General features: G+C 36.6%; 1 protein-coding gene across 3 annotated transcripts in view; it reads right to left on the bottom strand.

Annotated features, from left to right (window-relative positions):
• The window catches only part of HMCN1 (hemicentin 1), a 525163-nt gene that overhangs the window by 218956 nt on the left and 282701 nt on the right, over positions 1 to 23506 (bottom strand). For all 3 annotated transcript variants that reach the window (XM_061160939.1, XM_061160937.1, XM_061160938.1), the window contains exons 20-30: positions 23108 to 23220; positions 20434 to 20593; positions 19641 to 19809; positions 15519 to 15646; positions 13112 to 13384; positions 12027 to 12122; positions 8948 to 9142; positions 7777 to 7907; positions 7464 to 7611; positions 4921 to 5047; positions 2230 to 2384 (exon numbers count right to left, since the gene is read on the bottom strand). In XM_061160939.1, the coding sequence (XP_061016922.1) occupies positions 2230 to 2384; positions 4921 to 5047; positions 7464 to 7611; positions 7777 to 7907; positions 8948 to 9142; positions 12027 to 12122; positions 13112 to 13384; positions 15519 to 15646; positions 19641 to 19809; positions 20434 to 20593; positions 23108 to 23220 (1695 nt within the window). The remainder of the gene's footprint in view (positions 1 to 2229; positions 2385 to 4920; positions 5048 to 7463; positions 7612 to 7776; positions 7908 to 8947; positions 9143 to 12026; positions 12123 to 13111; positions 13385 to 15518; positions 15647 to 19640; positions 19810 to 20433; positions 20594 to 23107; positions 23221 to 23506) is intronic.

The following is a 23506-nucleotide window of genomic DNA, read 5'->3' as shown; positions in this document are numbered from 1 at the left end:
ATCTGAAATGAAAGAAGCCAAGTCCTATGGAAGTAGGAGGCTCATTGAATCACCACAAGTATTCATCACAGACTTTGGCAACAACACAACAATGCAGAGAAGACTACTCAACAGCTTAAGGGAAATATTGCACCTATTGTTTAAAAGCCTGATTCTGGTCGGAGGCCAATGGTAGCAATAGTCCTTTCGTTTAACTTGGATGCCTGTATAGCTAATCTTTCAGTAACATTACTGTGGTTTGGAGGACATGTCTATTCAAGACTAATTTCTTCCACACGCTTCTATTTATAGACAGAAATGATTTAAAAGCCTGTATTAAGTAAAATTTCTTTGATTGAAGAAAGCTATTCAAACATTATATAAAGACAACTAACATTTTAAAAAGAGGAAGCTCTGCAATTCAGTGAAGATATATAGAAACCAAGCTATATTCTATATATAGACTTCAAGCGGCAAGACAATAGAATAGTAAGTAGATAATAATAAAAGTCAGACACAACTTAGCAACTAAACAACCACCATAAATATTTACTGAAGTTTCACTGTAAGCCACGCAATACATGTAAAGTATCCAGCAACTGATCCTTACAATTTCATTATTAAGTAGGTGCTATTATTATCCCCATTTTAGAGATGAGGAACTGAAGCTCAGAGGGGTTAGGCAATTTGTTCTAAGTTGCAAAGCTAGTAAGTGGCATAAGTTGGATCTGAACACAAGCTGGCTTACCTCAGAAGCCCAAGTTCTTATTGACGACCAAACAATCACTGTCCAACAGAAATATAATGACCATATATATAATTTAAAATTTTCCAATAGTCACATTGAAAACTATGAAAATAAATCATTTTACTTAGTTCAATATATCTAAAATATCATTTCAGATGTAATCAAGGTAAAATTATTACTTAAGCATCTTCCATTATATTTTCATATTAAGTTTGTCTTTGAGATCTTTCCTGGTAGCTTAGTAGTAAAGAATCTGCCTGCAAAGGAGGAGACGTAGGTTTGATTTCTGTGTCAGGAAGATCCCCTGGAGAAGGCAATGGCAACCCACTCCAGTATTCCTGCCTGGGAAATCCCGTGGGCAGAGGAGCCTGGCGGGCTATAGTCCATGGGGTCGCAAAAGAGTCAAACACAACTTTGTAACTCCACAACAACATTTTACACTTACAGCTTGTCTCAGTTTGAACTAGCCACATTTCCAGTGCTCAGCAGTCAACTATAGCTGATGGTTACCATACTGAAAAGTTTGTCACTAGACAATTTATTCACTGAGCAAATATTTCTTGAAAGCTACTGTATGCCTGTGTGCATGCTATCAGACACGCAAAGCGAGGTCCTCCTCTTATGAAGTTTACTTTCCTTGGAAAGAAACAGCAAATAAGTAAATATACCCATAATTAAGCAATTAAAACTATCAGACAGTGATCCATGCTATAAGGAAAACTAGGACAATGTAATGGAGAGTTATTAGGTGATTCCTCTGCATTGGGAAGATCCTGTAGAAGTGACATTCCTGAGGTATTTGAACTTATTCTGAGCATCATATGCTACAGAAAAAAAGACAGTGCAGGAAGCAGACCCACCAATAAGCATGACTGACCTAATGAGTTCTACTCCTTTCTATGGTGTAATTCTTTGTGCCTGCAACAGCATATTCAAATACCTTCCACGGCTTCTGGCATAAAAATGACATGACGTTAGCGGTCATCTTCCTCAGACGATATTGAAAGTTTTAGTGAAATAAGGGCTACATACCTCTGATGGGGACTTAACTGAAAGAAAATAACAGCACTGCTTAAAATATTTAAGTTATTATCATGTGGTCTGAAGAAAGGCCAAGATGGAATGAAAACGGAATAACTGCATACTATCAACTTCATTTTATTTCATGCATCTCTACTCTTTCTAGAGCTCTTTAAAAACCCCTCTAGGTATACAGACATTTAATTTATGTGACACTAACAAAGATGGGAATACCTGACCTCTTAAGTGAGATCATATGAAAATCACTGGACCCTGAAGAAATACATACTCAATGATAAAATGCATTAAAATCAGATGCAATGTTCTAGCTTAAAACAGAACAAGATAGGCTTTTTCCCTTAAAGTACCATTTAACATTATTTTGCGTTGCATAAAAGAGCAGTTAACAGAGTCAACCCTGATTTTCAATGTATGATGAGAATTGATAATAATAGTAAAAAGCATGAGAAAGCCACACTTACTATAGATTGTCAGTTTTATATCCTTGGATTGTTTGCCAGCTGCATTAGACACAGTACACTGGTAGCGCCCCTTGTCACTTCTTCGTGCATTCTTTAAATGTAAAGCTTGTCCTCTCTCTAGAATTTCAATATTAGAGTCTCCCAAAAATAAAGGCCTAGAAAAAATACAAATTTATTCTATGGATCCATTTTCATTTTCCTAAACATTTTCTGTTTTATTAATCACAACAGAAATCATTAAGTTGTATTTCTCAGTAGGAATCTAAAAAATGCAATGATATGATTAAGTAGTCCTGTTCGGAAGAATGGAATTATTAAATTACTTTATTAATGAAAGTTAATTATCACTTTTAGATGAAAGATTCTTCCTCTTAAATTGTTGAACAGTAATAATAAAACATTTTATTTCATTCATTCACCGCCCCCCTTTTTTTAAATTTATATAGATAAATTTTCTACCATCATTCAGAAAAGAAAAACTAAGTGTACAGGAGCTTTAAGTCAAGGAATTTATTGTAAACTAATACTATAATACCTGGAAAAATATTCACAATATATAGTTATTACTAACTAAAGACAATGATGTCAACTTTCCTGATAAGTAGGTATTATAATAAATATGAATGCTTTCATAATCATTAATACTGAATTACCCCAAAGGTAGTTCATATATATTTGTCAAGGAGTCTTTTTCTACTGTTCAGTCATTTACCAACTACTATTATGTGACTGCTTTCTTTTGGTAGCAGCTTTATTTAATACTTAAAACATCATGGTTATTAAAGCCTATGATATCTTAAGAGTCATACCTTTAAAATCCCATTGATATTCTTTCAGGAAGACCTATATCTTGTGTTTAAAAAGCTGCAGGGAATTTGCCACATGATAAATGAATGCAGTGCTATATTAAAAGTCACTACTAAGATTAAAAGATTAAATAAAACACATTTAATTTTCTGCGGGAGCACCCCTTACTATTCCTTGGTATGACACTTTGTTTGAAGTTCCCTAAACTGACAGAATAAAGTATCTTACTTTAATGTATTCTGTTTAAAGAAGTGGGAATACTTGATAATGCTACTCAAATTTAAGCTACTTTAAAACTTTCACTGATTGCTCACTATGCATGTAACATAAAAATTGAAACAAAAAAGCATTATAATGAGAAAAGGTCTTCTTGGTTTATTGTCACAACATGAGTCTTTCCTGTTACTATTGTCAGTTTGTGTTCTTTCACACATTTCTCTAAACATTTTTACTCATAAGCGTATTGCTAGAGGAATCTCAAGTTGTTAAACATAAATGGCATTATATTATTGTTCTATTTTTCTTTTAATTTGACAGTAGCTATGGAGATAATTTTGGTACCTATAGCTTGATTTTCTTTTTAATTCTGTTCAGTGTTTCACAATATGACAACACTGTATGTCACCTATCCATTCTCCCAAGGTCAAGCTTTAAGCAGTTTTCACTTTGCTGCCATCACTGTTTCAGAGAGAATTAACATACAAGCCTTCCTGTGGAACAGACAATTGACTTCCCTTTCCTAGACACTGGAAGTATAACTGCTGTATTAGAGCATATGAGCATTTAAAATTTAATATATATCAACAAATTGGCTTTCAGAGTACTAATTTATTGATACCTTGCTCCGTCAGAGTATCATATCCTAATCTACTGCACCTTAAGACAACAACTGATATTTTTCAAACTTCTACTATTTTTTTTTTGCCAAACTGATCTATGAAAAATAGTCATGTTATTTTTGCTCACTTTCTCCAAATTATTGAAGGTGAGCATCTTTTAAAACATTTATTGCTTAACTATATAACTTTCTAATTGCCTGTTTATACCCTCCATACATTTTCCTATGTTGTTTTTCTTGACATATAAAAACTTTTTATACAATCCTTTGGTTCATACATTGTAAACCTTTACTTTTTGCTACTTAAGTCTTGATACCTACTTTAGAAATTATAAAAATACACAAACTGTAATAAATAAACTCTCATGAACAATACAAATCATTGCACCTATTATCAATGTGGGCAAACCTCAGCAGCCCTTGAACTTGAAGTCTGGGAAACATTTAATTGCTCTTTAGGGGGTGTTCTTTTTGCCCATATATTAAACTATCTTAAGTATTTATCTTGATGTCATAAGCAAATTTCATTTTTTAATAATTCACAAAATTCCATGTAAACACAAAATTAGTTCTTTATTTGGATCTTGCATTTCTTTATTTGTTGCTCTTAGCATATATTTGTGCTTAGTTGCTTCAGTTGGGTTCAACTCTTTGTGACCCTATGGACTGTAGCCCACCAGGCTCCTCTGTCCATTGGGATTCTCCAGGCAAGAATACTGGAGTGGGTTACCATGCCTTCCTCCAGGGGATCTTCCAGACCCAGGAATCAAACCTGCATTGCAGGCGAATTCTTTACCAGGAAAGCTACCAGGAAAGCCCGTGCATATACTCAGTGTATAACAAATTGAATTTCTCCATGTCTCTAAAATAAATTCCTAGCATTTTTAAAGCATCTTATAATTCATAAATTTGAGACCATTTGTGAATATTGCTTTTCCTTCATGTTCACTTATTAACACTCTAGGTGGTAAGATAATTAAGAGGGAGAAAATCCACATCTATTTACAAATAGTTTGACTTGCAACAAATACAGAAAAAGTACTCACTTGCCATCTTTGAACCAGTGAATAACGGGAAAGGGGGTGCCTTTCACCTGGCATTCAAGGGTGGTATCCTGGTTCAGGACAACTGAGACTTCACCAGGGGAGCCAGCACCTATTATGGTGGGTGGGACTTAAACAAAGATATTTTATCGTGAAAATCTATGACTTAGCAAGAAGAGTAGAGGAGGGAGAGAAGATAATGATTTCTATAATATTTCAACAAGTTCTTAATGTCAAAAATAAAATATCATGCAATAATCCCCTTTCATATCACATCTGTAGACTCAAATATCAAACTTAAATATAGGAACACATTCATGAAAAATCTGACAGCAGAACAATTACTGAGAAGAATTGTGGTAATAAAGAATTCATTTCAAGCAACATTAAATCAATGCACAAAAGGAGTTTAGAATATAAATGAGCAGTGAAGCTCATATAATGAAATTTGCTATGGCTATACATTTTAAATAATGAATGACATAGTCAACAACAATCTGATAATGTTCAAATTCTACATATTATACCATAGTGCTGTTTGAAATATACCACCCTTGTCTCTTTTAAAGGCTTTCTATGCTAAAATTGCATGTCAGATAAAACGTGAAAAGATTCACATTATATCTCATGTGAAAAGGTGCTAGTTTTTATTCTCAGAATTACCAAGCATATTAAAGAGCTCCCATAAACTTCCCTGATCTTCAAATCCTCTCCCTTCACATCATGTTATGGTGATTAACTTGCATCTTCAGAGCCAAATGTTGTGCTATGCTTAGCCACTCAGTCATGTCTGATTCTTTGGGACCCGAGGAACTGTAGCTTGCCAGGCTCCTCTGTCCATGGGGATTCTCCAGGCAAGAACACTGGAGTAAGTATGCTGGAGAACTCCTCCAGGGGTTCTCCCCAACCCAAGGATTAAACCCAGGTCTCCCACACTGCAGGAGGATTGTTTTACCATCTGAGGCACCAGGGAATGATCAGCCACTAAAAAGTATCATATGCCAGGAGGGGCGGGTGGTGATCAAATTTGTTTTAAGACCATGCTGGCTTCCAAATGAAGATCAGATTCCAGTAGCAAAGAGTGGATGAAGTGGACTTGTTAGGAGGCTATTATGTTAATTCAGTTTATAATTAACATGGGATTAAGAAGCAGACTTAACAGGATGTAGACAAATTCACAGAGTTGGGAAGAGGGAGTTAGGAAGAATCAGTGCCAGAATAAGTGTAGCAGAAGCAAGTGGCAGTATGGAGGTGAAGGTCACTACGATGTGGGTCACTGAAGGTGACCAGAACAGACATTTACTGAGACCTTTCTGTTCTCTACGTAACTAGGATATTGAGCCAAGGATTATGAGCTAAAAAAAACCAAGATACTGGGGAGGAGATTAGACATACAGCCTGAGAGCTCAGAGAAGAAGTCTGAGTTGGAGATAAAAATGTGGAACTCATCAGCACACAGACAGCAGTAAAGTCATGAGAGTAATGAGTACCAAGAGAAATAATGCCAATGAGACTGATGACAGAAAGATTACTTTGTTTTTATAGCCGATACTTGTAGATAATAATGGCAATTTTGGTAGAGGATGCAAAGTACTTCGGGCTTTGACAACACTTATGAGACAGAATTTTTATGTTATAGCAGTTTATGAATGATCACTTTAACACAGGATCATTCCCAGATGTCATTTCCATTCCAGACTTACAAATCATATGTCCTTTGATGACCAAAATACTGAACAGGAAGGAAGTCAATTTATCACAAAGTGAACTTTAATCAGCAAAAATAATTTCACAAGCTAAACTTGTGAAAATTCTAATTTATGATTAGGATTCAAACACTTTAAATATTTTAAACACCAATTTATTACAGTTTCAGCCTGTTCTCAGAATTCTCCCCACTTAATTAGAATTAGGGCTGAGATAATTTAGTTATAGAAGTTATTCAGAATGCAGAGGAGGGTGAATTTGTTACATTTATCAGTTCAAGTACAACCCAGGAGCTTCAGGAGAGGTCAGCAAATGACTGAATTTTACTCTGCATTGTGACTTCCCCGGTGGCTCAGACGGAAAAAGCATCTGCCTACAATGCGGGAGACCTGGGTTCAATGCCTGGAGAAGGAAATGGTAATCCACTCCAGTACTCTTGCCTGGAAAATCCCATGGACGGAGAAACCTGGTAGGCTACAATCCGTGGGGTCGCAGAGTCAGACGCGACTGAGCAGCTTCACTTTCTTTCTTATCCTCTATAGTTATCTCCCAAAGAATTCCCTGACCACCTCAATAGAGAAACGGACAAGAGCAGTAATTTAGTATTTTATGTATAAGTACCATGTACCCAAAGACATCACTATATGATAAATAACAAATATCTACAAACTTTCTATATCATATAGTTCTGATTAACCAATATTAAAGACAAAAATAATAAGAGTAAAATGAATTCTATTTCTATCAAATTTTCATCTCTTTAGCTCTTTATTACAGTCAGTGCTATGCTATAAAAAACACACCTGAATTGTCATTTTTGAAAAGAATATTTTCCTTACCTAGCACATCAATGTTAAAATGCTTTTGAGAAGTGCCTGCAACATTAATTGCTTTACAGGAATATCTTCCTGCATCCTCTGGAGAGGCTCTGAAGATCTTTAATATCTTCCCATTGTTTACAATCTGAATACTGCTGCTCTCAGTCACCTTTTAAGGCCAAAAAGGTCAATGTTATTTCCAATCCTAATAAAAATGTCTAACTAAAATTTGAAGCAAAATTTTTATATTGCTATTAATAAGACAGTCACATCTGAATGATTAATTTCAGAGGCAGAGGCAAAGATGTATGCATATTTGGATGTCTCCATTTACCTGAACATCATCTTTATACCACATAATGATGGGAGATGGAGTACCTTCAACTTCACAAAAGAGACTGGTTGGCTGGTTGACCAACATGGACACATTTGTTACTTGTTCTTTATCTTTAATTACTGGAGGAACTGCAAAAAGTGAGGAACTGTAGTTAGTTTAAAATAAATATTACATATAGTTTCTTTACAAAGGACTTTGGAAAGCAAATCTGAGGTATTTGGTAGCTAGGAAAGATTGGCCATACTTAAGCAAAGCTTTTTTTATGAAATGAAGAGTCTTGACAATATATTTATAAGTAACTCACTAAAGTTTTACTTTAATTATTCAGTTATGAATTAAAACTAAAAATGAAATATTAAAAATGAAAAAATAATTCAGTTATGTATTAAGGATAAATTTAAGGGAGAAACTATTTTTCACATACCACTCAAAATGCAAACTGCTTGTCTCAAGTTATGTGGGACTACTTTGCTGATAAGAATGAATATTGCCCACTATTTATGGAAGCCAACATCCATTAAATTTTTAAGTGCATATATTCTTTGACTCATGCAAAGTGCCATATGTACATGATTTTCACTGAAGCATTACTTAAAAGAGCATACAACTGGTACCTAACTAAATGTTCATTATTAATATCATAGAAAGCTAAGTCATGGTACAGTGTGATCCTAGTTAGGCATAAATAAGAGTTAGGAATATTGAATAATTTCTAAGATAGAGTATTCAATGATACATGCAAGGTATGGAGTAATGGATAAAACAGTCTACTATAAATTCTTTTTATATGTTAAAAAAAGGATGAAATATATATTCATATTTCTTCATTTTTGCATAAAATATCTCTGGGAAGATACACACACACACACATATCCCCCTAATAACTTTCCTTGCCCATCGGGAGGATAAAGTAGATTGCTTAGCTCAGGGCCAAGAGACTTTTGACTTTGTATCTTTTTCTACCATTTGAATTTTCAATGATGTAAAATCACAATAAAAAATTATATGAAATTTTAAGTCAAATGAATAAATGAAGTTAGACTACTACTTTTTAAATTGATAACATGTCTTTTTATGTAAATATTAAATGATACCACACTGAAAGAAAAACATATAAAGGAATTTGACCACGTTACATATTCAGTTATATGATTTTATCTGTATTTACCATGGACCTTGAGGTTATATCTTCTTTCTGTGGTTCCAGCCTCATTGACTGCCACACAGATATACTCCCCATTGTCATATGGCGTAACAGAAGCAATAACCAACAACGTGCCGTCTTCTAATATAGAAATACCAGGCTCTCGGCCTGTCAGCTCTCTACCATTCCGCAACCATTTGATGGTTGGTTTGGGGGTACCTAAGAAAGAAATTAAAGCTTTGTGATATTTTACAACAAAATTAGAAATCACTATTAAAATCAACTATCTTGAGGAGAAATAAGATATCTCATGATTATACAATGTGCCCGTATGTACTTTCAATATATGGAATTTTGAAGAGACTATGGTATGTCATTTCTCTATTTCCTGATTGGTTTTAAAAGATCTAAGGTCTCCAGTGTAGAATTTGATCAAAGTCGTTTTTATCAAGACATTCAGATGATAGTAAGCAAAACACTTTCTTGAGTGAAACCATGGTATTAATGAGGGAAAAAGCTATTTTAGTTAAATAGACTAGAAATAGGCAGAGCTTTGGGGTGATAATAAAGGAAGACAAAAATAAGATACTCTCAGAGGAACAGAACGTGAAGATTATGCAAACACAAAGAGGAAGTGAATGATGTACAGAAATGGTGCTTCATCATTCACATTTTAAACAGTCCTGAGAGAGCAGAGATGAGGAACATCTACTCTTCACACATCTTCTGAGGATCCCATTCTGTTCAAGAGAGGGCAAAGATTGATTCTTGAGTTTTTATACTGAAAATAAAGTTGAGAAAGCAGTGAGCAGAACAGCTTTCCTGGATTTGTTTATGGCCAACAGAGTGAATGGAAGTTATATGAATAAAAGTGATAAAAACCATCTTAACATGCATCATGGAGCCAAAAGGACACAATGAAAATAGACGAACGCTAACTCTATAATGTGAAACTATTTATACAGCAAAGAAGGTGCCAGGCACTATTCTAAGTCCTTTCACATTTTACTTAACTTATACATGAAATAAAGCACATTAAGTAAAATCAATATATGGTATGAGACATGGCTAATAACCTTAAAGCATAATAAAAACATCGAAGAATGGAGAATGGTCATATATCAAAGACAAGTACACAAATGGCAGGAATACACAGGATGTATCATTAAGATTAAACTCAAATTGAGTCACACTATCATAAAAATGACTGATTATTAATGACTGAATTATAAAAACAACGATATTTATGGGAAAAAAATAAAACAAAAATAGTGGCATATTTCACTGACCTCACTGTAAAGATGCTGACTGGTAAAGAAGAAAGTATAAAACTGACGGACTACAATTGCACATGTTGCCAAGGATAAAAGGGGTTATAATCATTTCCTTACATCCTACTTATTCCTTCATGGATTTCTCAAACTTCTCAACTAATATTTGTTAAGCTAACAAATGAAAAACCAAATTAAACAAGCATAAGAAACAACTTGTATTATGTTTACTTTCTCAATGGTAAAACAACCATGGTTAAGATTAAATTCATGGCAAAGATGATGAAAAAGCACTAAGCTAGAAGGGGATGACAGAGGATGAGATGGTTGGATGGCATCACCGACTCAATGGACATGAGTTTGAGCAAGCTCCAGGAAATGGTGAAGGACAGGGAAGCCTGGGCATGCTGCAGTCCATGGGGTCACAAAGAGTCAGACATGACTGAGCCACTGAACACAACAATTTTAAATTAACACAAGAATTCTATCACAGGTGAAATAGGAAACTAGGAAGAGGTAGTATATCAAAATGGAAAAGGGACATTCAAGTCAGCTTGTAAGTCAGGGATTCAGCAGAGAGTACTAAGCAGTAGTACCACTGGCAGGGCTCCCTTGGTAGTGAGCACCCACAGAACTTATTTGAACCTACCTTTCTCAAGGATTCTTCTCCAGGTCTTGCCTACCACCCCACTGACCCTAGGAATGGTGGTGGTGGTTTAGTTGCTAAGTTGTGTCCGACTCTTGAGACCCCATGGTCTATAATCTGGCAGGCTCTCTGTCCATGGGGATTCTCCAGGCAAGAATACTGGAGGGCATTGCCATTTCCTTCTCCAGGGGATCTTCCCAACCCAGGGATTGAATCCATGTCTCCTGCATTGCAGGCAGATCCTTTACCCCTGAGCCACCAGGGAAGCCATCATTGACCCTAGGAATAGTTACTGACAACTCTTTACATATCTGAAGAGCTTATTAGAGTTATCTTCTTTTGAACGCTGGTAGAAAATAATCATTGATGAGAGAGATATTGTTAAGATCTTGCTGTAGAAACAGAGAGAGCTGTAAGGTCCTTCAACTTCCACTGTCTCCAGGAACAACGACTAAGAGGCTCGTGTGGGAGCATGGATTCCTCCAGGAGATGATGGAAAGGATACTGCTTGGTTTTTGCCAGAATTAGTACAGACTCATTTGAGTCACTGAATACGAACATTATGTGAAAGAGAGAATATTTTGGGCCACCTATTGGGCATCCAGGGTAAGGCGATAGTGACCTTTTTTATAGGCTTTGGAGGAGAAAGAATAACCATCTCCTGCCAGGAAACATGATGGGATAGAAAGCCCAGAAATTCAGGGAAAGGAGGAGTTTGGACAAGCACCAGAGAGCCAAGTTACCACCTGGCTCCAGAATTACCAGTAGAGGATAAATCTAGAAAGGAGTTTTTAGAAAAGAAGAGTAACAAGGGGATGGTCCTAATTTATACCCCTGACTGAGATAAATATGCAATATTTTGAACAGCCCTGTCACATTATAAACAGAAATCTTGTCAGAAATAAAATGAACTAAGTAACAGGAAGGAGCACGAACGAAAAGGAAAACATACCAGATTAGGCAAGTCTGAAAGAACAGAAGGTATTTCCAGTGAAGGAAATAAAACACCTGGAGGGAAGAATACCTAATTTAAAGAGTTTTTATTTGAAAGAAGTGTTAGTTTCCACTTTGCACAAATGTTATAACAAGGACTGACAAGTAGAATTTAATGATGCCTGGGGTTCAATACAGAATTCTAGAACAATACAATATTATGCCAATGCCCACGTGACCAAATAGTACACACCTTTTGCAGGACAAGGAAACGCAATGCGTTGGTTGGCCACTCTTTCTTGGAATGGAGTGTTATATGGAGGCTCTAGGTCTTCCAGAATAGGTGGTTCTATTAGAAAAATAAATGCATTATCACAGGCTTTCCTTGGGCAATACTGAATTCTTCTGAGGCTACGTATGACACCTGCTTCTCTTTTCCTGCCTTTGCACTGGTAGTCTCCCTGATAGGAATGCCTTTCCTCCTGATTGGACATGCCCGACTCCTTCTAGTCAGTAAGATTTCACTACACTTATCACCACCTCAGAGAAGTCCTCATGAAAATTCAATCTACAGTAGCCAACTGCTGGGAGCATCACCCTATTTTAATATTCTACAAAGCACGTCTCACAATCTGTTATTTCTTATTTGCCTGCTTGCTTTCTGCCTACTTACAGAGTCATGAGAGCAGGTGTTTTTCCTCTGTCAGAATCTTCTCCTCACTGCCCAGATCACAACAGTAACCTGGCAGGAACTTGATAAACACTTGTTGCTTAAAGGAATAAAGATTAATCAGTCTGGTGGGGGAGGGGTGCACCGTGTGGCATGTGGGATCTTAGTTTCCCAACTAGGGAGCGAACTCATGCCCCTACAGTGGAAATGTGGAGCCCAATCATTGGAGCAGGAGGGAATTCCCCAAAGATTAATCTTTAAACCCTCAATATAAGGCCATCATTAGAGGGAACGGTGGACCTCGACTTTCTAGGGATTAATCCTGAGTGCACCTTACTACTATAAGCTAAATCCTACTCCAATCAACTGTGCCCACAATTTCTTCCAAAACGAAAACAGTGGGTGGGGTACTTATCTAGGATTGTTTCCACTATCTGCATCATCCACAGCAACTCCATTCTCAAAGGTAAACAATTTACTAACATATAGTTTCATTTCATTTCTGGAATCATTTTCCTTTCAAAGATAACTAGAGAGTCATAAAGCTATAAAGAAGTCTTCTGAAAGTGATCCAAGACTAAGCAAGATTATATCTTCTGCATAGACACCAGGGTTTCTCCCCCACTCCCCACCCTACTATACATATATTTTCCTAGGACCCAAATCACCTTGAACATGTAGTGTTATCTCTGTCTCATCACTGCCTGCTATGTTAGTAGCGACACATGTATATACACCAGCATCTGAGAGCACTGCTTCTTTGATGCTTAATGTCCCATCTGGATGAGTAATATGCTGCAGGCCATCAACCAGCACAGCGCTTCCACCTTTAGACCAGGTGATAACAGGAAGAGGTGTTCCTTGAGCACCGCATGGAATGTCCACTCTTTGACCGACTTGGACTTTCATAACTTTAGGGCCACGCTGTATCTTTGGAGGCACTGAAAACAATGACTGAGTATTAATAATCCAATTTTTAAAAACTTCCTTCCTTTTTTCTCTTTAAATGAGACCTCCTCACCAAGACGCAGCATGGGAAAGTAGAATCATCTCAGGATGGGGACCCAGGCTCAGGCCACTTACTAGCTGTGTGATAGAGGGAGATTCAGTATACTGTGTGAGGCCTCTTTCCTTGCTAATCCAGGCAAAATAACCTCTTCAGTACCAATGCACTGCAAGGATTATGGGAAAGAATGAATTTAAACTTCTCATTCCAAACTCGAGGAATACTAAGCATTTAAGGATGTCAGATTACAGGATGTCAGATCTCTTACATAAATAACGTAAGGCTTAAAGGCCTCTAAAATGGCAATCCAGTTGATTTCTGTAATAGAGGAAAACAAAAAGTGTTTCTCTCCATGGACTCTTAGCTTCTGTTCTCTTTGTGGAAGATTTAACCAGACAGTAAGAACTATTTCTCATAATAGCTTTCACTTATTTCAGAGAAGAAAATCAAGATAAAACTTCTATTATTTCCCTTTATCCACTTCCTTCAGAAATGTAAATGAGATAATTTATCAAAAATAGTGTTAGGTTCCACATACATGCATTGTGAACTATAAAATCAAAATTGATTCCTAAGGATAGATTAGAACTTATGTACTTTACATCCCTGAAAAACCCGATTCCTCTGTCATTTTGTTAAAACTTAATATTTAACCAAGATATTCTAAAGGTTTCATTCGCAACAATTTTTTAAGTTGATAGTATACAGGTGTACTTCATTTTATTTTTACTGTGCTTTGCTTTATTGCACTTTACAGAAAATGCAATTTTTACAAATGGAAGTTTTTTGCTTTTTTTTTTTTTTTAACAAATGGAAGTTTTATGGCAACCCTACATTGCCAAATGATATTCAGCATTTTTAGCAATAAGATATTTTTCAAGTTAATATTGTATGTATTATGCTCAATGCACGTACATTGTTTTTAAAGCCACAATGCTATTATTGCACACTTAGTGGACTATAGTATAGTGTAAACATAATTTTTATAGGCACTGGGACACCAAAAAAATCTGTGTGACTCACTTGATTGCCATATTCATTTTACTGAGATGCTCTGGAACCAAACCCATAATACCTCCAAGATTTGCCTGTATTATTATCATCATTTTATGAAAAAAAAAACATTAAAGATAAAGAGGGTAGGTTTTACCTAATGCCCTAGAACTAGTGAATGACAGAACTCTCAGAGGATTTTATATCCCACAGTCAAGAGGACACTATTGTAGTGACTGATCTGAGAGTGAAATCAGGTCAAGACTATGTGAGAAAATTTCTTCTCTTGTTTGAATGCATGGCATAGAATATGTGCTCACTAAGCATACGTTGAATGAATGAGTAATTAGACTATGGCAAATTGGGGGAAGAAAGTAGACTACCTAGAAAATTTTAAAGTAGTTAAAGAACCCCAGGAGCAGAATGTTTTCAGTGGTTGAGCTCTATAAACATTGAAACTGACCATTTAAATGCTATTAAACGCTTCCTTGACCATTTGCATTTGCTTCCACAAGAACCCATCAGCCTAAATGCATTTTTTTTTAAAGTATGCTTTAGCATTAGAATGAATTACTTATTTTTATTTATTTTTTTATTTTGGCTATCCTGAGTCTTCGCTGCAGCATGCGGGCTTTCTCTAGTGCAGAGCATGGGCTCTAGAGCGGGGGTCTCAACCGCCCTGCAGCAGGTGGAATCTTATTCCCCGAAAAGGGACTGAACCCATGTCCTGTGCATTAGTAGGGGTTTCTTAACCACTGGACCACCAGGGAAGTTCCTAAATATATTTCCTTTTTTATGGTGTATCAACAATACTTATAAATGACCTGTGGATGGACATCTAGTAAAATTGAGATTCAAAATTTTAATACTGTTCACCTGAAGAAGAAGGGGAAAGTTGTTTACGGATAGGAGATAACATTTTCGAAGTAAATGAAAGAAAGTTGTGAGTCTCAGATTAAAAAATTTTTGTATAATTACTCAGTATACAATTTGAGGATAACTATCAGAGAAACTGGGACAATAGGTTTCCTGGTGGCTAGTCCACAGATAGCATATACTTTCATTTCAAAACTCACCATGGACGTTTAATTTAACGGACTGAGTCACATTCCCAGCAATATTGGTGGCGACGCAAAGATACATCCCACTATCTGAAACACGGGTCTCAGTGATCTTCATTGAACCAGAAGGGAGGAACGTGTGTCTAAGAGAAGGAAGCCACAGGGCAGACCATAAAGTATGAGAATTTAAATATCCCCTAAGCAACTGCAATTCACTACGAAATGATGACTCTGCAAACAGTTTTTGAAACCATTCTCCAATCTATAACGTCATCTCTATGCACCTTAAAAGTCAGGAATTTTCATAATTATCTTGCATATTCGGTATGATGTTCTCACAAATACCAAATTAAGTTGCTTTCACATTTAAATTTAACCTAAGGGTATGATACTGTCACATAACTGTACATCTCTTTGCTTTATTCAGTTATAACTTTACAAAGCAAATATGTTTTAATAAACTTTGAAGATACTTCGAATATATTATAGTTTTTATCCAATGCTTCATTTAAAAATTTTAAGTGCTAAAATAGAGACAAAAGAAGGTACATATGCAGTTCTCAAATATATATTGAGAATATACACACACACACTCCTCTTATGTAATTAGGTAAACCAGATCTACACATAAAATGTTACTATGTATACTTTATTAAAATAGCTTTAAGAGGGAGGGGGCCAAATAGACCTACCTACTATCAGGATTTCTTATAAGTTAAGACAAATAAAGTGTGCTGTTGGCCCAGAGAACGACAAATGGATAAACAGTTAAAGATGGAGACCCCCTCATCCCTACCAAAAGACTGAAGCATATATGAGAACTCAACATGTAATATGTAATATCAGAGGTGATATTACAGAAAGTCAGGAAAGGACTGACTATTCAAAAATAGTGTCGGGCAAGCGGCTCTCCACATGGGAAAATAAATAAAATTAGAGCATGAATTAGTGCTATACACAAAATAAAAATTTGGAAGTATTAACATTCAAAATGTGAAAACAAATTTAAAATACTGCAATAAAACACTGCAGTTTTATTTATGATCTACTAAGGTTCAAATCTGAAAAATAAACACTTTGAGCTACACGCAAATTTTTAAATTCTGTACAACCAGTATGTGAACGCTAGCATGCTCAGTCATGTTCAACTCTTAGCAACCCCGTGGACTGTAGCCCACCAGGCTCCTGAGTCCATGGGATTCTCCAGTCAAGAATACTGGAGAGGGCTGCCATTTCCTCCTCCAGGGGATCCTCCCAGGGATGGAACTAGACACCATATATAAATTAACTTGAAAGGCAAGGAGTATTCTGAGATATTTTCAACACATACAAGAGACAGATTGTTATTAAGAACAAAACCCAAAATTTCTACATTCAATAATAAAAAGAAAAATAAGTCACCAGAACACTGGAGCAGGTTTAAAGATGCAATTCACAGACAACACAAATGGCCAACAAACAAGAGAAAGCATTCCAGGCTCACTGGAATTCAGTCATGTGAAAAGTAAGATAGTTGCAAGATACCATTTCACACCTATATGAATGGCAAAAAACTTGAAGTCAGTCGACACCATGCATTGTTGATAATGTGGCAACAGGTACATCTATATTCTGCTGGTGGGAGGTAAATCAGGAGTGCCCCTTCAGAAGGCAGTTAGGCAATGTCTACAAAGCTCAAAACAGGAATTCATCCTAATTAGAAATTGTGGTTTTAGGTACAAGTCTCAAAGAAACTCATGCATATGCATATAAAGAGAGACATAAAAAGATATTCCCTGAAAAGTTTTGTTTCTAAAGCCAAGGGGAAAAAAAAGGAATAAAATGTAGAAACACAAAATAAACCAGAGCATAGAGAAATTGGTATAGATAAAACGTAGAATATGTTTATGGTAATGAAAATGAATAAACTGAATCTACATGTATAAAAATGGATAAAAGTTGACTCAATAAAGCAAGCAGTAGAATAATAGGCAACATGCTACAATGGTAAACTGAAAACAAGTACATGAAACAAAATTAAAAGCAGAGAAAATATTCTATACTATCTAAGGACGTATGTATAGGCTATGCATCAGGTCTGTGGCAGTGTTTGCCCCTGAGAAGAGAGAAAGAGACTGACTGAGAAGGGGAAAAATGAAACTTCAACATTATCTGAAATAAGGTATTTCTGCTATTCAAAAATGTCAAGGGAAGTTTTTTTTTTTCAAAGAAATAATAAAGTAGTTCTTCATTGTTTACTTTTTCCCCTCAACAGTGGCAGGGAAACTAGAGTGGCATGAATTTATAGCTTCAAAACTATACAAATCAACAAGTCCAGGAGACAATAGCTAGAGATTATAGTTCTTATTCTGCCGGTAACTTCTGGCATGATACTGAGTTAAAACAGTAATTGATACCGTTCTTTGAGAACAAGAGGAGAAATATGGAATGTACATTATATCATCCTTTCAGGAATTATCCTCATTCTATAAACAAAAAGTCCGAGGTTCAAAGAGACCCACTGAAAAAACTGCCAAAGTTTCAGAGAAGCTTTATGTAGTGGAGGTAAATTTAAATTCACACCTGCATGGCAACAAAAGTTGTGCTCTGAAAGTCTCTGGCATCCTGCTTTCCATGACTCTTAGCCTATCAAATGTTTTTCCAGTGAACCTTTGTTTGTTTAAGGGCTTTAGTTTAATCAAGAAGATTTGTACAAAACTACCTAATGAAAGTCAAAACCTTGATATTAGAGAACCTATTGTGTTTTAGTGCTTCTCTGGGAATAATGCAATTTTATAGATAATACACACTTTGTGCTAACAAGAATCTACATACAAATCTACATCCAAACCATTTCCATAACTACCTTGTAGAATGCACCAGTGCAAAGTTATGTCAAAGCTCAGTTTTAGCATTTCTGTTCTTAAAGAATGATTTAGAAAGTTTACATGTTTCCTGTGGGCTCACTATAATATAAATTATCTCAAATTTTAAAATTGGGCTTCTCGATTGGGTTTTTTTTTTAAACTGAGCTGCATGAGCTGTTTGCATATTTTGGAGATTAATCCTTGTCAGTTGTTTTGTTTGAAAATATTTTCTCCCATTCTGAGGGGAAGATCTAATGGATATTTCTCCAAAGATGACACACAAATGGCCAACAAACACATGAAAAGATGCTTAACATTACCAATTATTAGAGAAATGCAAATCAAAATTACAATGAGGTATCACCTCACTCTGGTCAGACCGGCCATCATGAAAAAAATCTACAAACAATAAATGCTGGAGAAAGTCTGGAGAAAAGTGAACCCTCCTACACTGTTACCGGAAATGTAAATTGGTACAGCCACTGTGGAGAACAGTATGGAGGTTCCTCAAAAAACTAAAAATGGAATTACCATATGACCCAGCAACCCCTCTCCTGGGCAGACACTCAGAGAAAACCATAGTTCAAAAAGATACATGCATCCCATTGTTCACTGTAGCACTATTTACAATAGTCAGGATATGGAACCAACCTAAATATCCACCAACAGAGGAATGGATAAAGAAGATGTGGTACATACATACAATGAAATATTATTCAGCAATAAAAAGGAACAAAATAGTGCCATCTGCAGAGATGTGGATAGACCTAGAGATTATCATACGGAGTGAGGTAAGAAAGAGAAAAACAAGTAGCATCAAATATCATATAATACTGCTTATATGTGGAATCTAGAAGAATGGTACAGAAGAACTTATTCGCAAAGCAGAAATAGAGACACAGATGTAGAGAACTTATGGACACCAATGGGAAAAGTGGGGATGGGATGAACTGGGAGATTAATATTGACACACGTACATTACTGATACTGTGTATAAAATAGATAACTAATGAGAACCCACTGGATAGCACAGAGAACTCGACTCAACGTTCTGTGTGACCTGATGGGAAGGAAATCTAAAAAAGAGGGGACAGATGTATACTTAAAATTGATTCACGTTGCTGTACAGTAGAAATGAACACAATATTGTAAAGCAACTATACTCCAATAAAAATTAATAAAAAATAAAAAGTTTTTGTTTATTTTTTGAGACATGTGAAAAGCCAAACAGATACAGTCATCTGTCCCAAGAGATTGTTTCACGTGTTGCACTTCATCCCAGGTCACCTACCTTGGAGAGAATGGAGAGATGAGCTGGGTTTCTTTGGCCCAGGTAATGATGGGTGGGGGTAAACTCTTCACTTCACATGGAAGGGTCACCTCTTCTCCTGCAAGGACTGAGATCTCAACAGGCTTATCCTGGGATGGTCCCCTTTGGTCTCCAAACACTCTGGGCCTTACTAAAATAAACACAAGTTTGGGAAGGGAAAGAGTACATTGAAAACAAAGCACACTTCAAGTTAAAATCAGGACGACTAATATTCTTAGACAATTTTCAAAAAGATCCTGTTGATTTCAAAGTTTGTGGACATATCTAAAGCTTTTCATAAACATTTACTGTGAGAGTTTAACAGAAAATGACTAGAACATTTTCCTTTTCAGCTCTTCCTTTCAGAACACAATGAAAAGGTCCGCCAAAATGCCCTTTCAGAATCTGCCATATGTAAAGTAACCCCTCAGGGCAAAGCGCTAACCAAGACATAGCTGAGGTTTGGCTTTGCTAGGAGCCTTAACTATGTGGTGTGTCTAAAGAGGGTTGGGTGCCATAAGCATACTCCTTGGAAAAACACCATTAAATTTTTTCCAAAAGGCTATACCATTTGTCTCCCTTTAAATCAGAATCTAAAGAGAGGAGATGTAGGTTGGCAGGAAAAGTACATTTTTGTTAAAAAAAAAAAACTATAAACTTGGGGGAGTAGTTCACTTTAGGGGTTCAGGCCTCTGGTAACATTATTTGGGAGAGAAATGTGAGTTTTGGCTCAGACAGACAGCATCAGAGAACAGTCGTCCACAGCGACTCTCACCATAGACAGTCAGCTGCACTTTCCTTTTGGCGTAGCCAGCTGCGTTGGTGGCGGTGCACACATACTCCCCACTCTCCTCCCCGCCGGGGGACACCACGTACAGACTTCCATCAGCCCCTGCGGTAAACCTAGCACTGCTGGTGGAAATCAGCTCCCCCTTCTGCAAAACAACACAGAGAAGTGTTTTTTAAGATAATAAAGGAGTGACTTAATGTCTGGAAGAGGAAGAGAGGGAGAAAAAAAATCTCTAAGGGAGAAAATATTAGATTGAAAGGACACTAATTTAAAGCAAGTTCTTTGTAAGAGAAACAAAAAATGCCAAGGTGACATTTCTTCCTACTAAACCAGGTCCCCTTCATTCTAGAACTACCAAAACTGGAGAGGATGAGGAAGCAGCAAATGGGATGGGTGTCTGTGCTGAGACAGGCACCGTTTTAAACACTTTACATGAATTAACTATGGTAGTACTCACAACAATCTTATGAGTAGTAATTACCACAATCCCTATTTTACAGATGAAAGTATTAAGTTTGGGAGCTTGGTAGGATAACTTGCCCAAGGTGAAAGAGTCAGTCATTGGTAGAACTAGAAATTGAAGCTGGGCAGGCAGGCTCAGGAGGCTGAACTCTTCACCTCCGTTGTATTATCAGAACAAAGGCCATTCGGGAAAGATTTTGTTTTTATATTTCCCAAAAATGCATTAAACTTCTATTCAGTACCAGACACTGTGCAGTTTGGAGAGTCAGCTTCACCACCATACTTTTGTGCCCAGGAAGCAGGAATCTGAGACTTTTGATTTAATTTACAGATATCAAACCCAATTTCTCTATATTTCAGAGACTTTCAGAAGCATAAAATTAGATGTTATGGCTATTTGGACAAAAACACAGTCCAAAAGGACACACGCACCCCAACATTCACTGATTCACTGTAGCATTGTTTACAATAGCCAAGACATGAAAGCAACCCAAATGTCTTGGATGGATAAAGATGATGTGGTAAATGGAATATTACTCACCATTAAAAAGAATGAACTAATGCCATTTGCAACGACATGGATGGACCTAGAAACTGTCATACTGAGTGAAGTAAGTCAAAGAGAATTATTGCATGATATCCCTCATATGCTGAATATACATATAAAAAAGAAATGATACAAATGAACTTATTTACAAAACAGAAACAGACTCACACACTGAGAGAATGAACTTAACGGTTACCAAGAGGGAAGTACTGGGGGAAGGGATAGTTATGAAATTTGAGACGAACACATACACACTGCCATATTTAAAGTGGGTAACCAGCAAGGACCTACTTTTTAACACAGGGAGCTCTGTTCAATGTTATGTGGTAGGCTGGATGGGAGAGCAGTTTGGGGGAAAATGGATACAGGTACATCTATGGCTGAGTTCGTTTGCTGTGCATGTGAAACTATCACAACATTGTTAATTGGCTATACTTCAAGATAAAATATACAGTTTAAAAAATTAGATGTTAAGGCACAACACTCTGGTTGTGTTCTAATTCTACAAACACCACATTTCATTATTATGCCATCATTTTACATTATTTTCTACCAGATTTAATTAAAGATGCCATCTTCGAAGCTATTAAACTATGGAAAGGACTTTGCCAGAAAATGTGTTTTTCCTTACTGCAATGAAAAACCATAAAACTTCATGACAGGGAATATAAAGGGGGGATAAACGAGTTCACTGTTATTGTTGTTTAGTCGTTAGGTCATGTCTGACTCTTTGTGACCCCATGGATGGCATCCCGCCAAGCTCCTCTGTCCATGGAATTTCCCAGGCAAGAATACTACCATGGGTTGCCATTTCCTTTTCCAGGGGATCTTCATGACCCAGGGATTGAACCCGTGTCTCCTACATTGGCTGGTGGATTCTTTACCACTGAGTCACTAGCAAAGTCCAAACAAGTTCACATATGTGTCTTGTTTTGGTTTTGAGAAGAGTAGATGCCAAGACAAAGATTTGGACTCAGGGAACTTACTTGGAAAGTGATTCCCAGAGCCTTGAAGAGGAGGGTGGGAGAGCGATGCAAGAAGGAAGGCAGGCTAATAAAGGGTTTCACTGCCCCGGTGTGCTCTGGCGCTGGGGCTCTTCTAAGACACTATGCACATAGACTCAGAAGGGTTCTCCTGATAGATGAGAAATGGGACATATATATTGGACATCTCCTCCTCCCAGGAGTTAATGTTCCTGTACTTCCTGACCACTCAGCAGGCTGAGGGACCTTGCGCAGCTTGAAGAAAGCCCTGAGTCCCCAAACCAGAGAGGTACATGCATGAAGGGTGACCCTGGCAGAGAGCATGGAGCTGTCCACCAGAGCTACACTGAAGTCAAAATGGCTTGGAATCAACCACTGATAGGGAATAAAAAAAGGATCTGCTGAAACATGTGAAATGCTCAGAAAAATGCCTAGCCCACAGAATGTGCTATATTAATGTTCTCTGTTGTGTGAACACTACTTAAAGATCAAATAGGTGAATGCACTAAGGACATTTTAAGGTCACTTCCAAGAAGTAAAACTGCATGGTTTTTCCTTTCTATAATGTCCTATAGGAGAGTGACAAGTTCCACGTATGACTAAAAACATTCAAATGTTGTTGTTACAGTACATGTCATTAACAAGCACCACTAAATGCATCCTTTACCTTGGACCAGGTAATAGATGGTTTGGGAATTCCACTTGCTTTGCAGGGTAAAGTTACTGGAATGCCTTCAATGGTACTAAGGATCTGCTGTCCATGCTGAATGGTTGGCAGAACTGGAAAAGGAAGCAATATGCAGAATCTGAGTGCCTACCCTTCCATTTTGCCTGACAAGTTTAAAGCAGAACTTTTTCAAGATAAACCAAATATTTAGAAGAACTAGCAAAGACAATCCTTTCTGTTAAAATGTAGGGTCATTTGTAAGGGAGTGTAATAAAGTAAATACAAGAGTTACAATCTGAACAATTTAAATAAAAACTTAAAATAAGTAGTAAATTATGTGTAATATGGTTGATTTTCCTAACAAAAATATGAGAGGATTGAAGGAAATCTGTATTTTCC

Source organism: Dama dama, chromosome 14, assembly GCF_033118175.1.
Source record: "Dama dama isolate Ldn47 chromosome 14, ASM3311817v1, whole genome shotgun sequence".
NCBI classification, from domain to species: Eukaryota; Metazoa; Chordata; class Mammalia; order Artiodactyla; family Cervidae; genus Dama; species Dama dama.
This window is presented reverse-complemented; position numbering and strand designations above follow the sequence as displayed.